The sequence below is a fragment of the Protobothrops mucrosquamatus genome, unplaced genomic scaffold (genome assembly GCF_001527695.2).
Source record: "Protobothrops mucrosquamatus isolate PMUCROS unplaced genomic scaffold, P.Mucros_1.0 scaffold272, whole genome shotgun sequence".
Taxonomy (NCBI): domain Eukaryota; kingdom Metazoa; phylum Chordata; class Lepidosauria; order Squamata; family Viperidae; genus Protobothrops; species Protobothrops mucrosquamatus.
Window position 1 is genome coordinate 271978 of NW_015386617.1, and position 22058 is coordinate 294035.

The following is a 22058-nucleotide window of genomic DNA, read 5'->3' on the forward strand; positions in this document are numbered from 1 at the left end:
AAAACATCACTATGGAGGAGGTTGAACATGCAATAAAAACATCACTATGGAGGAGGTTGAACATGCAATAAAAACATCACTATGGAGGAGGTTGAACATGCAATAAAACATCACTATGGAGGAGGTTGAACATGCAATAAAAACATCACTATGGAGGAGGTTGAACATGCAATAAAAACATCACTATGGAGGACGTTGAACATGCAATAAAAACATCACTATGGAGGAGGTTGGACATGCAATAAAAATAGCAAAAACAAGAAAAGCCACAGGACCTGATGATATCCCAGTAGAAATTTTAAAATTGCTGGAAGACAATGGGAAGAATTTTTTTTACTGCAGCTCTTCAATCGAATATATGAAACAGGAAAGATACCAAATGATTGGCTAAAATCAACCTTTGTGACAATCCCCCCAAAAATAAATGCAAAGAAGTGTACTGAATACAGAACAATAAGCTTAATGAGTCATGCCCTGAAAATATTCCTGAGAATAATTCACACAAGAATATACAACAAAATTGAGGAGCATCTAGGTAACACACAATTTGGTTTCAGAAACAATCTTTGTACACGAGATGTGCTATTCAGCATTCAAGTTCTTGTACAGTTTTGTAGAGATGTCAGTCACAATGTTTACATGTGCTTCGTTGATTTTGAAAAAGCATTTGATAAAATAAGACACAACAAACTATTAGAAATCCTGAAACAAGTGGGACTAGATGACAAAGACATCCAAATTATAAAGAATCTATATTGGCATCAGGTAGCAAATGTGAGACTAGGCCAAAAATATTCAGCTGATGCAGAAATACAAAGAGGAGTCAGACAGGGATGTATTCTGTCTCCACTGTTGTTCAATATCTACTCTGAGTCACTCTTCAATGAGGCAGTGGAGAACATTGATGCTGGCATCGTAAACGGTGTTTGGATCAACAATTTAAGATAGGCTGACGATACAGTTCTACTTGCCAGTAAGCATAAAGACCTTCAGCTCCTCATCAACAGAGTCACAGAAATATCTGAAAAATACGGCTTGAAACTTAATACCTCGAAAACCAAGATCATGGTCATCAGCAAACAACCCGTTTATCACCAATAAATTCGGAAGGAATACATTAGAAAAAGTTGAAAGGATCGTGCACCTCGGTTCTAATTTACATGAAAGCTGGGACATGACCATTGAAGTAAAGGCAAGGATAGAGAAAGTTTGAACAGCATTCTTCAAAATGAAAAAGGTCTTCTGCAATCATGACATAAGCCTAAGATTGAAAATCAGGCTTGTCAGATGTTATATTTTTTCTATCCTGCTCTATGGAGTAGAGAGTTGGTCTCTGACAGAAGGCCACCTGAAGAGACTAGAAGCATTTGAAATGTAGATTTACAGGCAGCTGTTACGTATAAGCTGGGTTGACAAGATCAGAAATGAGGAGGTGATAAGCCGCCTGGGAAAGCCAAGGGAAATCATCAAAACAATTAAAAAACGAAAGTTAGAATATTTCGGACATGTGATGTGACACCCAGAAAAATAAGGCATACTCCATTTAATCCTCCAGGGAAAGATTGAAGGCAAACGAGGTCCAGGCAGAAGAAGAACATCATGGCTTCAAAATCTAAGGGACTGGTTTGGACAAAACTCAGCAACTCTTTTTCGTGCGGCTGCTGATAAAAACAGGATAGTTCATCTGAACTGGTGAAATATCCAGAGAAATATAGTGAGCAATAAAAGTATAAGGTTCTAACCCAGTCTATACTAGTAAATCAACACAGTAGCCCACAGATTGGAAGAAAGTGCTATGTGACCTGATGGTGGTTTGTGTCATGAGGGTGTTTTCCCTTTAACTTTTAATAGCTTTACATTTTTAATTCTATTTTAACTCTGTTCTTATTTATATTTTATATTGTGGGATGTTTGTTGTATTGTAAACTGCCCAGAGTCATTTAGGTGAAATAGGTGGGGTAGAAATGTGATGAATGAATAAATAAGACGACAATCTACATTTTAATACCAAAGAAAAGGAAACTTAACTGAGTGTGTAAACTATCATACAATATTCTTAATTTCACATGCTAGCAAAATAATACTTAGGATCACTCAACACAAATGAAAGTCCTATCTGGAAAAGGAGATTATAAAAAAGCCAAATAAAACAAGATATTCTTGCTGATGCACACTGGATAATTTAAAAAGTAAACCATAACAAAAAGAATTCAGTATATATTTCATTGATAATAAAAATGGTTTGATTCTATTGATCATATCAAGCCATGAATGTGCTTAAAAATGAATTCCAAAACATCTCATTGATCTCATGCAAAAACCTTTATATAGGTTGTTGTTGTTGTTGTTAGTTGCGAAGTCATGTCCGACCTATCGCGACCCCATGGACAACATTCCTCCGGGCCTTCATGTCCTCTACCATCTTCTGGAGTCCATTTAAGCTCACGCCTACTGCTTCAGTGACTCCATCCAGCCACCTCATTCTCTGTCGTCCCCTTCTTCTATTGCCCTCAATCTTTCCCAGCATCAGGCTCTTCTCCAGTGAGTCCTTCCTTCTCATTAGGTGGCCAAAGTACTTGAGTTTCAACTTCAGGATCTGGCCTTCTAAAGAGCAGTCAGTGTTGATCTCCTCTAGGACTGACGGGTTTGATCGCCTTGCAGTCCAGGGGACTCGCAGGAGTCTTCTCCAGCACCATAGTTCAAAGGCCTCAATTCTTTTATGTTCAGCCTTTCTTATGGTCCAACTGTCACAGCCATACATTGCAACTGGGAAAACCATGGCCTTGACTATACATACTTTTATTGGCAGGGTGATGTCTCTGTTTTTTAGTATGCTGTCTAGATTTGCCATAGCTTTCCTCCCCAGGAGCAAGCAACTTTTAATTTCTTGGCTGCAGTCCCCATCTGTGGTGATCTTGGAGCCCAGGAAGATAAAATCTGTCACTACCTCCATTTCGTCCCCATCTATTTGCCAGGAATTGAGAGGGCCAGCTGCTATGATCTTGGTTTTCTTAATGTTGAGTTTCAAGTCAACTTTTGCACTATCATTCTTCACCTGCATCAAGAAGCTCTTTAGCTCCTCTTCACTTTCTGCCATTAGAGTGGTATCATCTGCATATCTTAGGTTGTTGATATTTCTCCCGGCAATCTTAATTCCAACTTTTGATTCATCTAGCCCTCCCTTTCTCATGATGTGCTCTGCATATAAGTTAAATAGGCAGGGCAACAGAATACAGCCTTGCCGGACTCCTTTCCCAATTTTGAACCAATCAGTGGTTTCGTGTCCAGTTCTCACTGTTGCTTCTTGACCCGCATATAGGTTTCTCAAGAGACAAATAAGATGGTCTGTACTCCCATTTCTTTAAGAACTTGTCACAATTTGTTGTGATCCACACAATCAAAGGTTTTAGCATAGTCAATAAGCAGAAGTAGATGTTTTTCTAGAACTCCCTAGCTTTCTCCATGATCCAGCATATGTTGGCAATTTGATCTCTAGATCCTCTGCTTCAAAATCCTGCCTGTACTTCTGGAAGTTCTCGATCCACATACTGCTGGAGTCTAGCTTGTAGGATTTTATGCATAACTTTACTTGCATGTGAGATGAGTGCAACGGTGCGATAGTTTGAACATTCTTTGGCATTACATTCCAATTCCAAAGAAAAACCTTTCTTTGGAATTGGAATGTAAACTGACCTTTTCCAATCCTGTGGCCACTGCAGAGTTTTCCAAATTTGCTGGCAAATTGAGTGTAGCACTTTTACTGCATCGTCTTTTAAGATTTTGAATAGCTCAGCTGGAATACTGTCACTTCCACTAGCTTTGTTGTTGTTCAGCTTTCCTAAGACCCATTTCACTTCACATTCTAGGATGTCGGCTCGAGGTCAGTGACCACCCCATCGTGGTTATCAGGGATGCTAAGCTCGTTCTTGTACAGTTCTTCTGTGTAATTTTGCCACCTCTTCTTAATCTCTTCTTTCTCTGTTAGGTCCCTGCCATTTTTATCCTTTATCATGCCCATCTTTGCATGAAATGTTCCCTTCATATCTCCAATTTTATTGAAGAGATCTCTGGTTCTCCCTATTCTATTGTTTTCTTCTATTTCTTTGCACTTTTCATTTAAGAGGGCATTCTTGTCTCTTCTAGCTATTCTCTGGAATTCTGCATTCAATTCAATTGGATGTATCTTTCTCTTTCTCCCTTGCCTTTTGCTTCCCTTCTTTCCTCAGCTATTTGCAAAGCTTCCTCAGACAGCCATTTTGCTTTCTTGCATTTCTTTTTCTTTGGGATAGTTTTAATTGCTACCTCTTGTACAGGGTTGTGAACCTCCGTCCATATGGGCATAATATGGTGAAACAGACTGGCTCCAAGGTGGCAAAAGAATCAGATAAGGTTGTGTATTATCTTCTTGTTTATTCAACTTTTATGCTGAATATATACTAAGGGAAGCTGAATTGGAAGAAGGCTAAGGTGGTTTTCAAATTGGAGAAAGAAAAATTAATGACCTTGCTATGCTGTTGACATTATTCTGATAGCCAAAAATACAAAGGATCTGCAAGTCCTAATACTAACAGTCATAGAGCACAGTGAAAAGTGGGACTAAAGTTAAAGAACTGATACAGATAGAAAATACCATGGGCAACTAAGAAAACAAACAAATGGATCATCAACCCAGAGTTTGGAGCACAAATGATGAGGCTTAAAGGACCAAGCTCAAGTGATTATATTTCGGACACATTATGTAATAACTTATCTCTCTGGAGAAGACTGTTGTGCTGGGACAGGTGGAAAGAAAGAGAAAAGGAAGACCAGCAGCAAAGTGGATGGATTAATTGGTAATAGGTCCAGGATGGGCACAGCTTGTTATGGAGAAAATCTGTGTAGTCAGCAAGAGCCAATATCATCTTGACAACACATAATCGACCAATCACTCTGATGTCTGTGATAGTGTTTAAGTTACTAAAGTTCTTTCAGCTATTTGTCTTTGTGTTCAATTTTTTTTAAATGGCAATCAATATACAGCACTGCATACAGCTGTTTCTATGTACATTTGAAAAATAACTTAGTCAGAAAATAAAAATTCAGAAGAATAAAAATGATTTCATCTAATCTAGACTTATGTGCACATTGGAGCAAATAAAATAGTCAGATGAATTTATGGAAGAAGAATGACAATCAGGGTTTAAAGCTGTTAATAATAGTGCTATACAGTAGATAGAAGGCAATTGTTTTTGCAAGTTATTATGCACACTGTTTAGCTATGTGTCAACTGCCCTACCTCCCTGAGGAATGTATGCAGCACTGCCTCAAACTGGCTAGGAAAAAATATCAAATAGAGGGAAATCATAGAGGGAATAGAAAGTGTAGACTTTGGGTCAGAATTTTGATATTAAAAGCAAAACGAAACATGAGTAGAATACATAGATTATTATAACAACTTTGTGTGGTAAACTTTTAATAAGAAAAAAATAGGATTCAGTTTTCTTCTCCATATAAGCTCTACGTACATTGTATCAAAACCTTGCCTAACTACTTCCATACACAATATTCTTTTTTAATGTGAATTAGGCTGTATTTGAAGAACTGATCAATACAATGAAATAAGTTTTTCTTCATAATTTCATGTAGTTGCACAATCAATCCAATAAATTTTCATCTGTAGTTTTTATCCATTCTGAAGATACCGTATCTCCTGTTACTCATTGTTCCCTTCTGGTCCCACATTGCCCCATACGTACACGTACACGCACACACACCTCACATACATATGCATTGTAGATTTGTGCCAAGAACATGTTTTAGGTACCCTATGTAAGAAGAGCAATCTGGAAATCTTGATTCTTTGGAAGAGCTCCCCAGACAAAGACATACATTCTTCCTTCAGTAGCACCATTTGTGAAACTCCCCAATTTCACTTCCTGATTGCTGCACATTCTGCTTTTGCATGATACTGACTGGAAAGGGTTTTAGTTTGGGAAAGATAAGGCTGATGTTATATTCTCCTGCATAGAATGAAGAAGAGTATTTGAGGGTATAGGAAACATCTGAGAATAAGTTAGAAGAGACTCTCAAGTCTAGATAATGGAAATCCTCCCTCTATCACAACCCCCGCACACAGACTGAGAGCTTAGAACAGAGTATTGAGTTGTGAATTGTGAATTGCAATTGAAGAATCAATGTGACTGCTAAGAAATGAACTGAAGGCATATTATCAGTTGATCAATCCAGTTGAAAATACAATGGAATTGGAAGGAAGGACCCACTTTCCAGTCACCCATGATGGAGCACGGAAGGGAATATGCTATGTCCTGACAGCTCCAGGTCATCAGGGAAGAAGGAGGTGAAGACAGAGACGATGGTAATGTGAAGGTTGAAGATGATGAGATGGTATCCTGTATTCTCTTGTAAAGGAAAAATATTTTTGTTGGACATTTGGGTGTGAATGATTAGAGCTCCTATCTAGAAGAGTGCAATGAATTTCAATATATATCCCATCACCAATTAGTTGGCTGTTTTGGTTTATCTGTTTTTAATCAGTATTATTTTTGACATGTTTATTTATTCATTTATCGTACATTGTCCACAATACATTGTTTGAATTGGCAGTCATGTAAATCCTTCAAATAAATAAATGTGTAAACAAGTGACAGATGGCAGACATCTTTAAGTTTGGGAAATGAGCAGCTACATAACTATTGCCTCTAAAAGGAGGTCTAGAATTTATGGATGAAAAATAACCTATAAATTGGTCAGGATTCTAAAGTTCTGTTAGATGGAGAACATCTTTTAATGTTTTCTTGGGAATGCAGAACAAAGAGAGATTCATCAACATACCAATTATAGACCACATACAGACTGACATTGGCTAGAGAAGGTTTGGTGGTATCCTTGCCTATGTTGGAGAGTGCTAGCTGTATATCTTTTGGCAGTTATTCTCTATATCAGCAGTGCATCTTTAGAATAAGCTACATGGACCTGAATCAATCCTCCTGTGGATTTTAGAAAAGAATTATAGACTTACCTGCTTCTCCTGGCATTCCACAGAATGTAAGCAACCATATTAAATGATCACTTTTTACATATTTCATTATAATTTAATATTTCAAGTTTATTAAACTTTTAAATATCTAAAAGTAAGGAGATTTGTAGAAGCAAACAGGAGATCCACTAGCACATTGAAATGTATGTTACCTCCCATATTAGTTCTCATCTAGATTAATCCATTGTGAAAAATAATCTGAAGATTTGTCTGTTGTGTGTCCACAATGTAGATCCTTCTTAAAGAAACTACCCAATAAGAGAGTGGAAAGCAAGTGACCTAAACTAAAAATTTAAAAATATGAATGCAATATTAGAACAGGCAAAATGTCAAAAAGGTTGAGGCTGATTTGGCCGTAATCAAAATCACTTTATGACAATATTACAGCTGCCCACCCCCCAACTGGTCATTATGTATGGTGACATAAATTACATCAGCCAAGGAATATCCCTGTCTATAAGATAAATCTGGCAGGCAGAAATAGGCTCTTGACATCACATCTTAATTTGCATAAAACTCATTAGCATAAGCTTTTAAAGAAGTGATAAAAGCAATTTAATTTAAACTGGTTTTTTTCTTAACCAATGCTAATAATATTGCTGATCTGAAAAAATTTATAGGATTCTTTTTAATTATAATGAAGCATTACTGGGCCATTAATTTTTTTATTTTAAAATTGCTATTTTAAAAGGCTATTTGAGTGATATACCATATTGTACTATATAGTTATTTTACAAACGGGATAACTTTGTCACTAAGATACAATGATGTATTTAGCAGATTAGGTTGCAAAAGAACTACTACTACTTTTTATTTCATCAACACAATTTAAATCTATTGGCATTTATTCAGGAAAATGCAATAGAAATAATAAATGAATAGAATGTCAAGGATATCACAACAAGACTATAGTTAGAAAAAGAGAAGTTGTGATTTTCGATTTTGTTTGAATGGAAGGTCCACAATACAGAATCGATCCAAATGCAATAATACATTAATGATTTTAATATACTTGAACTTGTTTTCTTTAATTAAATCTTCTAGGAACTACATTTTAGGATAATGCTAGACGGTATTGAATATTCAGTAGGAATATTCTGTCTACTCTACTCATGATGGCAGAAATATGTCAAATCCTTGTTAACAACAATTAATTTAAGCTTGCTAAAGATTTTGAAAAAAAAGGTGAGAAAACAAGGACCACACAGAATAAGAGTTATATAATTTAATAGAATATGTAAATTAAATAGGATAAAAACAGATATAAGCACCTTCGGCTGCACTTAGAATCCAAAATAGGCAAAGTGCCCCCTGAAAGGACAAAGCTAATATTATAAAATGAAATACAAGGAAATCAAAATAAATTATCAATAACTACATGTCACAAACAATTCTCACAAAATAATATATAGGTTCTATATGGAATTTGTGAAGAAGGAAATATGATTTACTCTAGGAGAAAGAAAATAACTAAAAAATATTGCCTTGGAAATTAGTGTACTTCTGTTAAATAACTGGCGCATGAAAATTTAAAAAATAGTAAAACAGTGAAAATATCAGTAAATTATTTGGTGGTCATATAACCCATGCTTTCTGTTTATCATGCTCAAACTGCTATTATCTTTTTCTGATAGGCATTTATGAAAGGAACAATCATCTTCAACAAAAGATAATAAACAAATATCTATAAATAACATTGTTCACATTGAAATTTACCATATTCATTAACCAGAAATACTTAAACATGCTTACAGCATTCCTATTTAAGTTCTTCTGAAAACTTAACAGAGTATTTTATAATTCCTTTACATGTGCAGCCACGCATGTAGTTATATAAAAATAGCACTTTAGAATGATTAAATTTCCTACTGAGCAGATAATGGATGGGATTTGTAATTAGACAAAACTAGATTTTCTGGGCTGGCAATATACTAGAAATGGAGATGAAAAAAAGCCACACAGATTAATTTTCCATTGTCAAGAGTTTAGTTTAGCACTAAATAATAAAATCTCAAATATAACCAAATGATCATCCTTTTTTAAACAGTAGAGGGTTTAAGAGGATCTTTCATCTGCTGGCTGAGACTCCTTGGAAAAGCACGCTTTTTCATTCTAGTTATTCAAAAGTAATATTAACTGCATTTTTAAACAATTGGTTTATGTATTCTTTCCATTCAGGGAGACTACTTTTATTTAGGCAATCAAAGAACTAGTATATATGTCTGAAAATGTAAATTGATCTACAAGTAATCTAATCTCCATAAACTTAAAAAAATAAATCTGTTAGTAACTTATTCAAGTCAGTTAAACAAAAATATTTTTTTCTTCCTAAGTAGTTTCAGCAACAAATATTTCAACATATTCTTCCTTCTAAAGTCAATATGGAGAATGAGAGATTAAAATATTATTTACTCTTTCAAAGTTTTAAAAAAATAGGATGAATATATTTTTACTTTCCAAGAATCTGGCAAATTACTGCTGTTCAAACAATCTTGTAATCTAGGATTCATGGTGAGGGAATGTAATATACACAGATTGACTTGTAGCAAAAATATAAGTGAATATGCAAAATAATTTGTAATTCTTATAAGATCATGGCTGCAATCCAAGTATGTTTGCACAAAATTCTATATAAGCAGTAGAGTATATATACTGTTCAGTATTAGAAATTTTCTTTTCTTTAGAAAAAAATATGGATTTTTTTATTAATGTATGTGGCAGATCAATTGTTTGAATGCAAGCTACCCTTATAAAAACTGTCTTTTATAATTTTATAACTATTAAGGTGATCCTGGACTCATGATTGTATGCAGACACATGCAAAATCACAAATATATGCTTGTTACTGCTAGCCTAGTTATGTGAAGCTCAATGGTAGTTAAATGATATTATAGTGCCAAGAACAGTGATCATAGTGTGTAGAGTTATCCATGAAAAAGTAAAAGATTCAGAAACTCTACACCTTCATAACTTGTTCTAAAGAGCATGAAAATCCATCAGAACAACAAAATTATATATGATTTATTCATATTATTTCTCAGGTTAACCTACCGACTATAAGTCACTAGCCTCTGACATCAGTACAGAACTGAGGGTTACTTATTGTCTTCAATGGAATGGGGGTCAAAAGGCAAGAGGTCGATCCTTATAATAGGATATTTGCTTGGAACTACTTTCCAGTATGAAAGAACCCCCCCCCACACACACACACACACTCATTTCATCTACTAGTGCATAGGAGAAGACATCACAATCCCATTAAGACATATATACTTTAACAAAAGTTATGTGAGAAATGTGCTATTGGAAAACAAAGTACAAATTACCAAAAAGACTAATCTAGAGACAGGGCTGCCACAACATTGCAATATCAAACCAGTCCCTTCTAAGCTTGTATATTGAGCAACCATGCAAGACAGTGCATTAATTTGCATACCAGATCATTTCACATATTGCTATGATTAGAGAATGAATAATATATTTAGAATATTAAGCTAGTATTTATAATGGCACACTGATATTCTTCAGTCTTCTTTCAGTTTTGAAAAAAGTAAATATAGGAAAATTAATTTATGAACAGACATCTTCAGTTAAAATGAACAGTTTTAGTGGTGTCCACAAAGGGTATCAAAACAGGCAAGTTGGTGGATGCTGCAGATGCCCTCTTGCCTGCTTTGATATCTCTCACCATGCTGAATGGATTATACTGAATGGATTATACAGGAAATAATGCTGTTACATATTACATTGTTGCTTCTACAAATACTCTTTCATTTACAATAGCCTTGATAAAGTGCAAATTTGGTCAAAATACCTAAATAAAACATGCTTTTTGAATTGCATCCAAAGATGGTTAGACAAGATTTCTTCCTCTAGTAGCATGCTATTGTTTATTCAACTCAAGCAAAACATTGTACTCATATTTTGGTCTGCTGTCTCCTTGACTGGCTCAGTACAGTTATTGCCCAGCTTTTCTTTAGTCCTTTATTTATTTTGAAATCTCTTTACTTCTGTCAAGTAGCAACCATTTGACCCACATTTCTGCTACGTGGCTCCATTCCTCCAACAGTTGATTCTCTGAAAAAGTATCTCTGTGAGACTCTGCATCCCTTTAATTGAGAAGGGAACTTCAATTTTTCTCAGCTTTTGCCCCTTGCATTCTTTAGAGGCGTGCCATGCATAATTTTTCCATTAAACTAAGTTCTTGATAGCTGAAGAATAATATTAATTTCTCAGGCTGGCAGTCTGGGCTCAATTTTTAGAGATAGTTCGTACAGTGTGTCCTCATCTATGATGAGGCTTTTGTCCAACAAGTACTGAGTGACCTGGGAAAGCAAGAATATGAAGCAATTGTTTGGTGATGTTGGAATCATTATACACTTTCTTGAATAGAATTGTAGTTTTTCTCAAAATGAGATGTTTCGATCTTGATACAAACAAGAGAGGAAGCAGATACGGAATTTAGAAAAGAATAGAAATACTTTTTTTTAATGCAGATGGCAGGAGGTCATGGGCCTCAGTCAGACAATTTAACTTGCCATAACCCCATCAGCTCCCCCATCTAAGCAATGTGGCTAAAAATCGCCTTCTTTTCCACATCATCTCACTCAATGCAAAGTGATTGCTACTTAAACAGATCAATCCAGAGAAGGAACCCATGTTTTGTTTTATGTTTCCTCTTTGGCTTGTATGGTAATGCAAAAAGAAATCGTGAATAGTAGCCAGCAGTGTCCAGAGGGCAGCAAGGGATCTTAAGTGGCATCAGCTGGTCATGGTGTCACAATGCAAACCCTTCTCCTTTTCTAGGTGGTCACATTACACACATGCACAAAAGAAGTAGAGTTTCAACAAATATTAGGATACAGCTTGTGCACTCTGTTCTCCCCTTGCCCCCCCCCACCCCACCAGCTCTTATATTACTATTGCAGATCACCTTGCCTCTGAATATAGGTACTCCAGAACCCAGAATTACAGTTGTAAGTTGTGCCAGTCAGTAAACAGGTCATCACATAACTGATTCCATTTTACAGCATTTCTGGTGGTCATTAAGTGAATCACCATGGTCATTAAGCGAATCTGCAGTTGTTAAACGATTGCTGTGGTCGTTTAACAAATCCACTGCCCATAATGAGTGTTTTTTGCCAGAAAAGTACAGGTAGTCTTCAACTTATATCCATTTGTTTAGTGACCAATCAAAATTACAATGGCATTGAAAAAAGTGACTTTTGACCATTTTTTCACAGTTACTACCATTGCAGCATCCCCGGGGTCACACAATCAAAATTCAGAAGCTTGACAAGTGGCATTTATTTATGACGGCTGCAGTGTCCCAGGGTCATGTGATCACCTTTTGTGACCTTCTGACAAGCAAAGTCAATGGGGAAGCCAGATTCACTTAATAACCCTGTTACTAACTTAACAGTGATTCACTTAACAACTGAGGCAAGAAAAGTCGTAAAATGGGGCAAAACTCACTTAACACCTATTTTGCTTAGCAATGGCAATTTTAGGCTCAGTTGTGGTCGTAGGTTGAGGACGAGCTGTAAATGCCAGTTTCCGGCAAAAAAGTCATAAATCATAGTCATATAACCATGAGATGCTACAAACAGCCAAAATGCAATTATGTGTCCATGAGGAGGAGCAGTTGGCAGAACTTTGAATCTGGTCATAAGTACTTCTGGGTCTGTGGTAACTTAGGACTGGTTTTAAGTTGCTAGTGTTAACATCAGGAATTCAGTTACCTCAGCATGATCACTAAGCTTTGAAACCCAACACTGACCAATAGATACCAGCCATGAAAGCCTACACCATATAATGCTGAATTAAACTTTAAATCACAAATCTCTTCACCTACCTTGCTGATAAAAATATTGTGCATATTTAGTAATATATCCAGAATAAGGTAAAAACTTTATACTGTAGTAAAAGGAGATATGAAAATATTGTACCTTTTGTTGATGGTCTATTCGATAGGAAGCCTGTTGGAATTGACGTATTTCCCTGATAATATGCGATATCTGTTAAATAAGCAAGTATCAATAATAATTCCTTGTTTAATTTTAGAACAGTTGTTTGAATTCTAACTTTTTTATATAGAATTGTAATATGTAGCAAGGTTTATATTCTTTGCTCTTCTTTCTGGAGCTCTTTTAGTCTCTGAACTTTTCATCCTAGGCCAAAAGCAGGATTTATGGTCCAACCCAGTAGAATTAAAGTAGGGAAAAAATTATCCTTTTAGTGGGATTTTGGATTTTCCATTTTATACAACTGTTTTCCTAATAGCATGTCCTGATTGATTGTCCAGACAGGCAACAATGTGTGTGGCTTATCAACTGCAGCCAACGAGAGTTGGGGAGGTATATCTGATGCTATTGGATTTCAGCCTAAATTCTGCAGTAGAGAATTTTTTTTCTGTTGTTCTTTCTCTCCAGATCCCTTTTAAGAGAGAGTATGCAAAATGGGGTTTTGAGTGGGTTTGAGTGTTCCATGTTTTACTGGGTAGATTAATTTTGTTCTGACTTACATTTAACTAGTGTGGGTTTAAAACATATGCAAAAAATGGGCATGGATTCTGTATTGCCAAAATTGTGCTTTTTAATCCAGTTTAAGAGTGATTCTGTGTTGCCAGAGACACAGAGGAGATTTGACTGGGTCAGTGTCTATGTTATGGATGTAATGGGAATTTGGCTAATCAAGACTACAATACTGATTCTCCAAAATATGCCAGTAGATGGTGATAGAACATTGAGTGTAAATACAAGTATCAACAATTGCTTTTTAATTTCTATCCGCACTATGAAATATAATCTTATATACTGTTACCTATAAATCCTTATAATTTTTTTAAAAAAAACATGTATAAAAAAATTACCATTCGCATTTTAGAAAAATTGACGAGGCCTTCTTCAGTAAAGTTTGGTGTTCCTTCTTCAATAAAAGCCAGATCTGTGAGGTACATCCCAAGATATGGCACCGAAGGAGGGTTGCAACTGCAGGATAAGAAATGACAGCTGTCAGGATTATGAGTTACAGATAATCTTTCCTCACTTTCCACTATCAAAATCTATGATAAATAAATACTTTTATTTAGAAGTATGTTGCATAATATCTAGCAGAAGCTACTCCAAATATGGATACTTAGGACAACAGTCTTAGAAAATACTATATTTATTAGGCTGAATTCATGGCATAACCGAGTTGTTTTTAACTTTCAGATTTGATTGTCAATGTACTATTTTAATTAATTTGATTAATTGTGGGGAATTAAGTGTGTGAATAACAAGGCAACCTCCAGCCTGCAGACTAAAGGTAGGACATGCACCAATTCCAAACGTACCCTTTTTCCTCTCACATATTCTTGTGCAAAAAAACCCAAAATGTCATTACTTCACTGAGTCATTTCCCTCAAAGAAGCGATGTCAAGTTTTTTCTTTATCGTCTCTTGCACACATTATATGCTCAATGAAGCTGGAGTTATTTTTCTCTAACTTATCCTGCATAGAACAAGCATTCCTTGATTCCTCCTGCATGGAAGAACTGCAAAAGGACAGTTTTGGACTCAAGGGGAACAACTTTGTAACAGAAGCTTCCATTCTACAAATCAGGGCTGTAGTCCAATCTGCCAGGGATGTGATGGTAAAACAGCCATTCCTGTTTCAAATCTGTACCTTTCCTGGCTAAATCAAAAGGTCACAAAACCATTGATATCTTCTGATTTGTTTATTACACAGATGTTAGGGAGAAAAACCAGCTGAGATAAGAAGCAGGAGAAAAAGAGACTGAGTCCTTCCTGAAGAGAGACCAAAAATATGGAAGTGAAGCCAAATTAGCTATCTCTGACATAGTTTTGATTTCAGGTTTAAATAAAAATTGTCTCTTGTGACTGCTAGGTTGAAGAATCAAAAGAATAATGCTTTTTCATATTTTTAGTCCATCATCCACTACAGATGCAAATTTTAAATCATATAATAATTAGAACAAAATAAGAGACGTACTTCTTGAGTGTTTCTCTCAGATTTTTAAATCTTCCCTCAGATGACACAATCTTTTGAAGTTTATCCATAAGAGCTTTAGTCTACAAACAAAAATGACAAGAATGTAATACAACACAGAAAGTGCTCCCTAAACAAGATTTTAGCTTCAAAAAAATGTGTAGTTCTTCAAGTAATCATCATTAAGCATAGCCCAAAAATAAGAGGTTGGAATGAAAAACTTTATATGTGTATTTATTGCTTTGTTCAACTTCTTCAAATAAACATACCAAAGTCAGAATTCTGTCCAACACATGCTAAATATAACAGTACTGAAATAGGCGCATCATAAAATTGTTTAAATGAATCTATGCCTGCATGAGACATTTACACGAACGAACACGTCATTTTTGCAAGAATAATATTTAAACCGTTAGACTAGTAATGAATCCAGAAATGCACCCTTATGAAAAGGATACCAAAATATTAGGTTTCAATAAACTGCACAATTTTCTCATGATGAAAGTAATATGGTGCTGAACAGTTATCAGTTTTCATGAAAAGTCTCAATCTGTATTAATTACTTACTTGTTTAGAAACCTTTGCCCAGGTTTTCTTTAGTCTGTAGATTGCACTTCTGTTCAAGGCTGATGTGATTTCAAGGACACCATTGTAGTTGTGCATACATCGGCAAATATCTGCCACTGCAACCCATTTCTCAATGGTATTAGCACGGGAACTGATATCAGTGTAATTCATAATTTGGGATGCTACAAGGTTGCTCATCTAAATGAAAGAACTAGCACTATAAATATTTGCACTTACAAGACTGAATTAAACACCATTAATGATATAAATATGTCTGTCTCTTAGCAAACAAAACATATATTACAAAAATGATGAAAAGCAATCAGGCAACCCTTCCCAACCTGGTACCCTTCAAGAATATTTGAAATACTAATAACACATTTGAGAGGTGCTAAATTGCAAAAGCCTCTAATAAAACAAAAGAAAAGAAAAGAAATTATTGAAGAGATAGCAAAGGAAACTCTGTACAATAGATTCCAATAGCATACTAGGAGCGAAAAATCAATATGACATCTAAGCAGAAATAAGAAATCAAAATAATAAAGAACAATTTATTTTATACATTCTTAATAAAATGTAATTTAGTTTCTTGTGCCATTGTTTGGCAATCTCAGCAGATTTCTTAAGATCAAACTCCTTAGCTACTCTTCAGGAAAACTGGAATCCTTTGGTAACTTTTAGGGTCACAGCAATATTTTTAATCTAGCATTCTTGTATTCTTAGGAAGTACTCTCTATTTCTATGACAACTCACATCGTTAAAATGTTGGCTGGTTTTCATAATGTAAGGTGTTCTATCATTTTTATCCAATTTCATCCAACCCTGCCCAAGAAATTCTCTGGGGAAAAAAAGAAACAGCAGAAAAGAGAGAATATTTATTTCTATTCGCTCCATTTATTTTGGAGACAGCTTTACAATTCTGGAATGAATTCTTCTCAACTACTAAAAATGAATTGGTTACATAAGTAAACGTCTTTACTTAAAGCCTTATTAAATCAGGAAACAATGTTTGTTTTTAAAAAACATGTTTACTTTTGTAAACTTTCTCTAGCCAGATCCTTAAAGTAAGAAAAATTAGGAGACAAGTTCTTTTATACTACAGTAGGATCCCACTGGAATCAACTATAGTCGTATTTTCCTATTTAATGTGATCATACAATGTGAATCATGTATATTACTTCACATAACTTCTTTACACTCATTATTTCCTTCCCTCTCCAAACAAAATATTCATGGAATATGCTTCGACAATGGTAGTACTTTCTCTTTGCTGATATATTACAGACATTAGGAAACATAAAGCCACCTTTTACAGACTCAAAGTGCTCATCCATCTGGCCCATATACTGTATGTCAATATTGTCTGGAAGTAGTATTGAGGCTTTCAAACCAAAATTTCACAAATGATTTTTCCAAGTTTTATTTAGAGATGTAGCTAACTGAACTTGTTTTCTTTATATTCAGAATGCAATTCTCTACTTTTGAGTGGTCTTTCCCTGAATGCTACACACTCAGCCTTTAATGGCCTTGCTATCTGTACTACAGATTTCCTGAATTGACAGCACGTACAAAAATTTTATTGTTGGTTCTTTGGAGCTGTATTATGTATTGATATTTTAGCCTTTTCAGGAAATAAACTGCACCTTGCTCACAAAGAACAGCTTAGAAATACTATGCTATTACTGCATTGTGCTTTGATACTAGACTTTTATGATCCAATTATGCTGAAATATATGCGCTGATTCCATTTCCCCTGTCTATATGATCCATTCCAATTTTGTGCAAATTCTTGTATTATCCAAACCTTTGCTTAGAAATATTTGCATTCCCATAATAATGACTGGAATACCACTTACTCATAAGGTATGCTTCTGAAGACAATGTGATCTAAGAGAGTTATTTGTTCAGCAAGTTCCATCGCTGATAATGTTTCAAAGCATTCTGGTTTTGGACACTCTAGCTGTAAGGTAAAAATATATTTTAAACTGTTTAAAAAGCAATTTTAACCTTTTTTATTTGTTTTCTACAATATTAGGCTAATAGCTGTTTTATCAATTTTATTAGTCAGATTTTATTATTTGTGGAAGAAAAATCCTGAAAGGGAAAAGCACTTATATAAATATGCTCTCTGTTATTTAACAAAGAGAGTTACTTAGAGTACAATCCAGCCAAGTCCTCACTGAACTGATTTCAACAGAAATAAAACATAAAATACAGTACACTGGAAAAACATCAGCTTCCATAATAAATTTTCCCTTTTTCTGATAGATTATTTACCCAGATTTAAAAATGTTTATCATTTTTATACATGTTAATGAATTTCTCCTCTCAAAATTTTAATATTCTATTTTATTCCTAAAATTAATACATTAAGATTTTAGAAGTTAAGAGTGCTTCCAAAAGAGCACTGACAGGTTACAGTCTCATTTCTCTGTCATCAAAACAGCATTTCATGAATTCTTATTTCTGAAACCAGAATTGTTTCCCTAATGTTGTAAACAATAAATAAAACAATTTCATTTTCCTGGTGGCTTCCCCACTGACTTTGCTTGTGGGAATTCAGTAGGCAAGGTTGCAAATGGTAATCATGTGGCTATGGTTCATTGTGACTGGGTTTAAATCCCTGTTATTTGGTGTTGTTGTAACTTTTAACGATCACTGAATGAGTGGTCATAACCTGAAGACTACCTGTAGTTGCAGGTTACGCCATTTGTTCAGACACTGTTTGAAATTATGACAGCACTGAAGTATTTGTGACTGGTGCTTGAAAGTCCACATGCAGGTACCTCTTGCCCTTATTCCCCGGCCTTCCTCATCTTGCACTGTACTAAGCAGTCCCCTCCCCCAACTCATGTGTGGCTTGCCGACACATGTGGGTCCCCGGGGCCTCTGTCTCCCTCTGAAGGCATCTCTGTACTCTTTACCTGAGATCTTTTCACTTTTTGCTTAATCAATGAGTCTGGAATTAAGCAACGATCAAGATGGCCTGGACTGTTGCCACTGCTGATGTAGTCACATGGCACCACACTGCTTAGTGACAGCAACTCCAGCCCCAATTGCAGTCATACTTGAAGACTACCTGTAGAGTGTTGTTATTCAGCATTCCAGGCAATCAGACATGCCCTCTTCTAGTAAACACCCCATTTCAACTAACAGCACTATGGTTACTTAATCAGAACCTGAATATTGTTGAAATGGACAGCTATATTTGGGGTTTTTTTCTGTCTTTTAACATTTCTTATACTCCTATAAATCCTAGATTCTGTATATGTCTCCTCGTGGATTCAGACAGATTTAAAGGGATAAAATATTATAGATAAGGGGAAGTTCTAAATACTTGCTAATACACAATTCTTAAAATAAAAATGCATAGTATGAGCAGAATCCTAGAGTAATCATGTTCCTAGAACAGAATGGGAAAAAGAAGCTTAATGTGGTGAATAATGCCTAGATCTTGAAAAAGGAGTTTGCTGTCACTGTTACATCAAGCACCTTACACGGTTTAAAACTTTCTGTGCTTCAAATTCAACTTGATATTTCCTCTACATAAATAACTCTTCCATGGTTAACAGATTTTCACTTTTTAAAAATAAGTTCCTATTTATGTTTTACTTGCAAATTGCCACTGCAATTTTAAACAGCCATCTCAGGATTTATTTGAGGAACTGCCTCCACCTGATTTACATGTACCTGTCCATCAGGTCTAACAGAAGAGATATATTGTTATTCCTGGTGAAAGAGTTTCCTCTGGTGGGGCCCAGAAGATGGGCCTTTTCTGCCATGGTGCCCACCAAGGTGAGATTAGTCCCATCCTTGATATTCTTCTGGAAATCCTCAAAACATGGCTGTGTCAGCAGGTTTAGGGCTCTCAAAGAAATGGTGATTTAATGAGATGGCAGCATTGTTTTTAATATCGATTTTTCTTCTCTACCATCTTGTTATTAATAATATTGCTTGATGTCTTTTTAATTGTATCTGTTTTAGTATTTTGATTCTGCTATTGCTTTTTATTTTGTAATACTTAGAATCACTTCTCTGTGAGATGGACGGCTATATAAATAAACAATTTGTGTAATAAAATATATAAAGTAATGATTTATAAATAGTTTCTGAAGGTATGACTCATTTTAACCAACTTCCTCGGTATATTGAAATGAAAGTTCCACATTTTGCATAACATCTCAGTAAACTAAAGTTCATATCCATAGCTATTTTGTTTCATTCTAACTACTGAACAGTTGAAACACCTAGTCAGCAAAGGAAAATATAACAGAGAATGATGTGCAAAAGAGGCAGTAATAATGGAATAGTCAAGCATAATTTCCAGAGAGTAAGCTCAATTTATGTAAATAAAAAATAAACCAAACATATATTTATTTAAATAAACTCACCATCTGCATTATATCTTCTATTTTTAAGTGTGTGTCATCTTGATCCTCCTGAGAAAGTGTCCTAAAAATAATTAGCGATATATTTTATTTCACAATGAAATTTCTACAGTCTTTTGCGCTACTTTTAATGGTTACCTTATAGGTATTCCAAGTATATATGCTTATTTATTCTACTAGTATGCTGTCAAATAAATGTAGACTTATGGTGCTTTACAAAACAATCAATAATATAGATACTTTGAAACAATGTGTAATCAAAGTTACAGCAATCAAAACTAAATTATAATTATAAATTATGACAGGAAAATTAATAAAAAATACAAATAAATGAACAAGTCATTCAAAGTTAAATAAATTGAAGACAGCAAAAACAAGCTAACCAAATACTTCACAGAAAAATTAGTAGCTGCTTCTGGAATATTATAGGGGATGGAGGAAGTCTTAACTGTAAGGGGAAGTATTCTGCAAAGCGGGAGCAGCAATTAAGTCTCTATGTCTCTTCACCTTTCTTCAAGAAAGTGGGATATGATCAAAAGCTTCCCTAAGAAGAAGTTACAGGATGCATCTTCATGACTGATGTCTTGAAATAACGCCTAATAAATGATAGCCATAATTTTTAATGTCTCTTCAGAACTAAGTTCCACTATGCCATGTAAGTCTTGCATTTTCAGAATACTATTCAATTGTAATGCCTCTAGTACTCTATAAATACATGCTAGATACAGTATACTCCATGCTATTTCCATACATTTATAAAACAGCACAGGGACTGAGAGAGACACCTGATGCATTTAATGTAAAACCTGTCTTCAAGATGACATGGAATTATGAAAAATCGTTTATTGAATGCCGATGTTCAATCCCTTGCAGATCCACTGATACTGATTCTCACATCTACCATCTACCATCTGTCAGTAAGGCTATCAAATGATCTGAGGTAATAGTGTAATACAAAAGTCAATTATATAGGCACCAATATAAGCCTGATCTTTTCGTAGAGCGGTTCTGCCTATTTGCCCTGCCCTGAGGTTAGGGCCTAGGGCAAATACCAGAAACAAGAGTTTTATGAAACTGTCCAGACTAACATGTTTATTATGTTATATAAGATGCTATACTAGTTTTTTTGTGTAGCTTTTCTTGCAGAATAATATTTTGTTGCTACTTCTTTGGAAATGTTTGAAGTATTTGTTGGTTTTTCAATTGTAGCACCAAACTGGAACTGGAAATTATTGCTTGTATCATGTAAACAAGTGGCTTGGATGAGTTATTGGAGGGACTGAGCTTCTCATATTGCTTGTATGTAATATATTTAGAACGTTCATATATTTTTTAATTTGCAGTCAAACTTTTGGTGAAAAGAAGAACAAAAAGATACCAATTCTTCAAGGGTATAATTTTCCAGTATATGTTCCTTAGAGAAAGATTAAAATGGCTTTAACTCTTTATAAAACAGTTGCTGAGCAGCACATTTTTGTAACAAAATTTTATTTCCCCCTTTTTAAAGTGATATACTGAAACTAAACATCTGAATCGATCGTATTCCTGTTTCTTTCAAAATACTTCTGTTATGAAACTCATAGATCCTCTTTACCTAAGGATATTTGCTGTAGCTTTCCTTTCTTGTGGCAAAAGGTCAGGGTCTCTCAAAACCTCTTCTAGTAGATTAAGAACACTCATCTTCAATTCATTATTTAATTCAAAATCCTGCAAAACAAAATATTTCTGGATGAAGGAAGGAATCACGTTATAGATTTATAGTCTGCGAACATGATAAATATTTTTAAATAAATATTTATTAAATACATACATATAATTTTCTGGTTAATTTGTTTACAGTTGTTTGCACACCCTTCTGGCAATTATAATTATCTGATCTATATCAAGTTCCATGCAAGCCATTTTTGAGCAGCCTTTACAATTAATTCTTGCATGATAGTGGCATTGTTTAACCATTATCCTATAAATTCCATATTGCTTCATTAAATTCAGAACAATTACATTACTTAAGAGAAATTGGTAATAAACTGACACACCTGTGAAAAATAGTTGTATAATCTATTATTTTATGTGATC

General features: G+C 34.8%; 1 protein-coding gene across 1 annotated transcript in view; it reads right to left on the reverse strand.

Moving 5' to 3' along the window:
* Nucleotides 1-11268: 11268 nt before the first annotated feature.
* The window catches only part of RASGRF2 (Ras protein specific guanine nucleotide releasing factor 2), a 76100-nt gene continuing 65310 nt past the window's right edge, over nucleotides 11269-22058 (reverse strand). The window contains exons 19-27 of the mRNA XM_029283904.1: nucleotides 21577-21689; nucleotides 19986-20046; nucleotides 17451-17554; nucleotides 16348-16432; nucleotides 15595-15792; nucleotides 15031-15110; nucleotides 13908-14025; nucleotides 12985-13053; nucleotides 11269-11361 (exon numbers count right to left, since the gene is read on the reverse strand). Of these exons, the coding sequence (XP_029139737.1) occupies nucleotides 11269-11361; nucleotides 12985-13053; nucleotides 13908-14025; nucleotides 15031-15110; nucleotides 15595-15792; nucleotides 16348-16432; nucleotides 17451-17554; nucleotides 19986-20046; nucleotides 21577-21689 (921 nt within the window). The remainder of the gene's footprint in view (nucleotides 11362-12984; nucleotides 13054-13907; nucleotides 14026-15030; nucleotides 15111-15594; nucleotides 15793-16347; nucleotides 16433-17450; nucleotides 17555-19985; nucleotides 20047-21576; nucleotides 21690-22058) is intronic.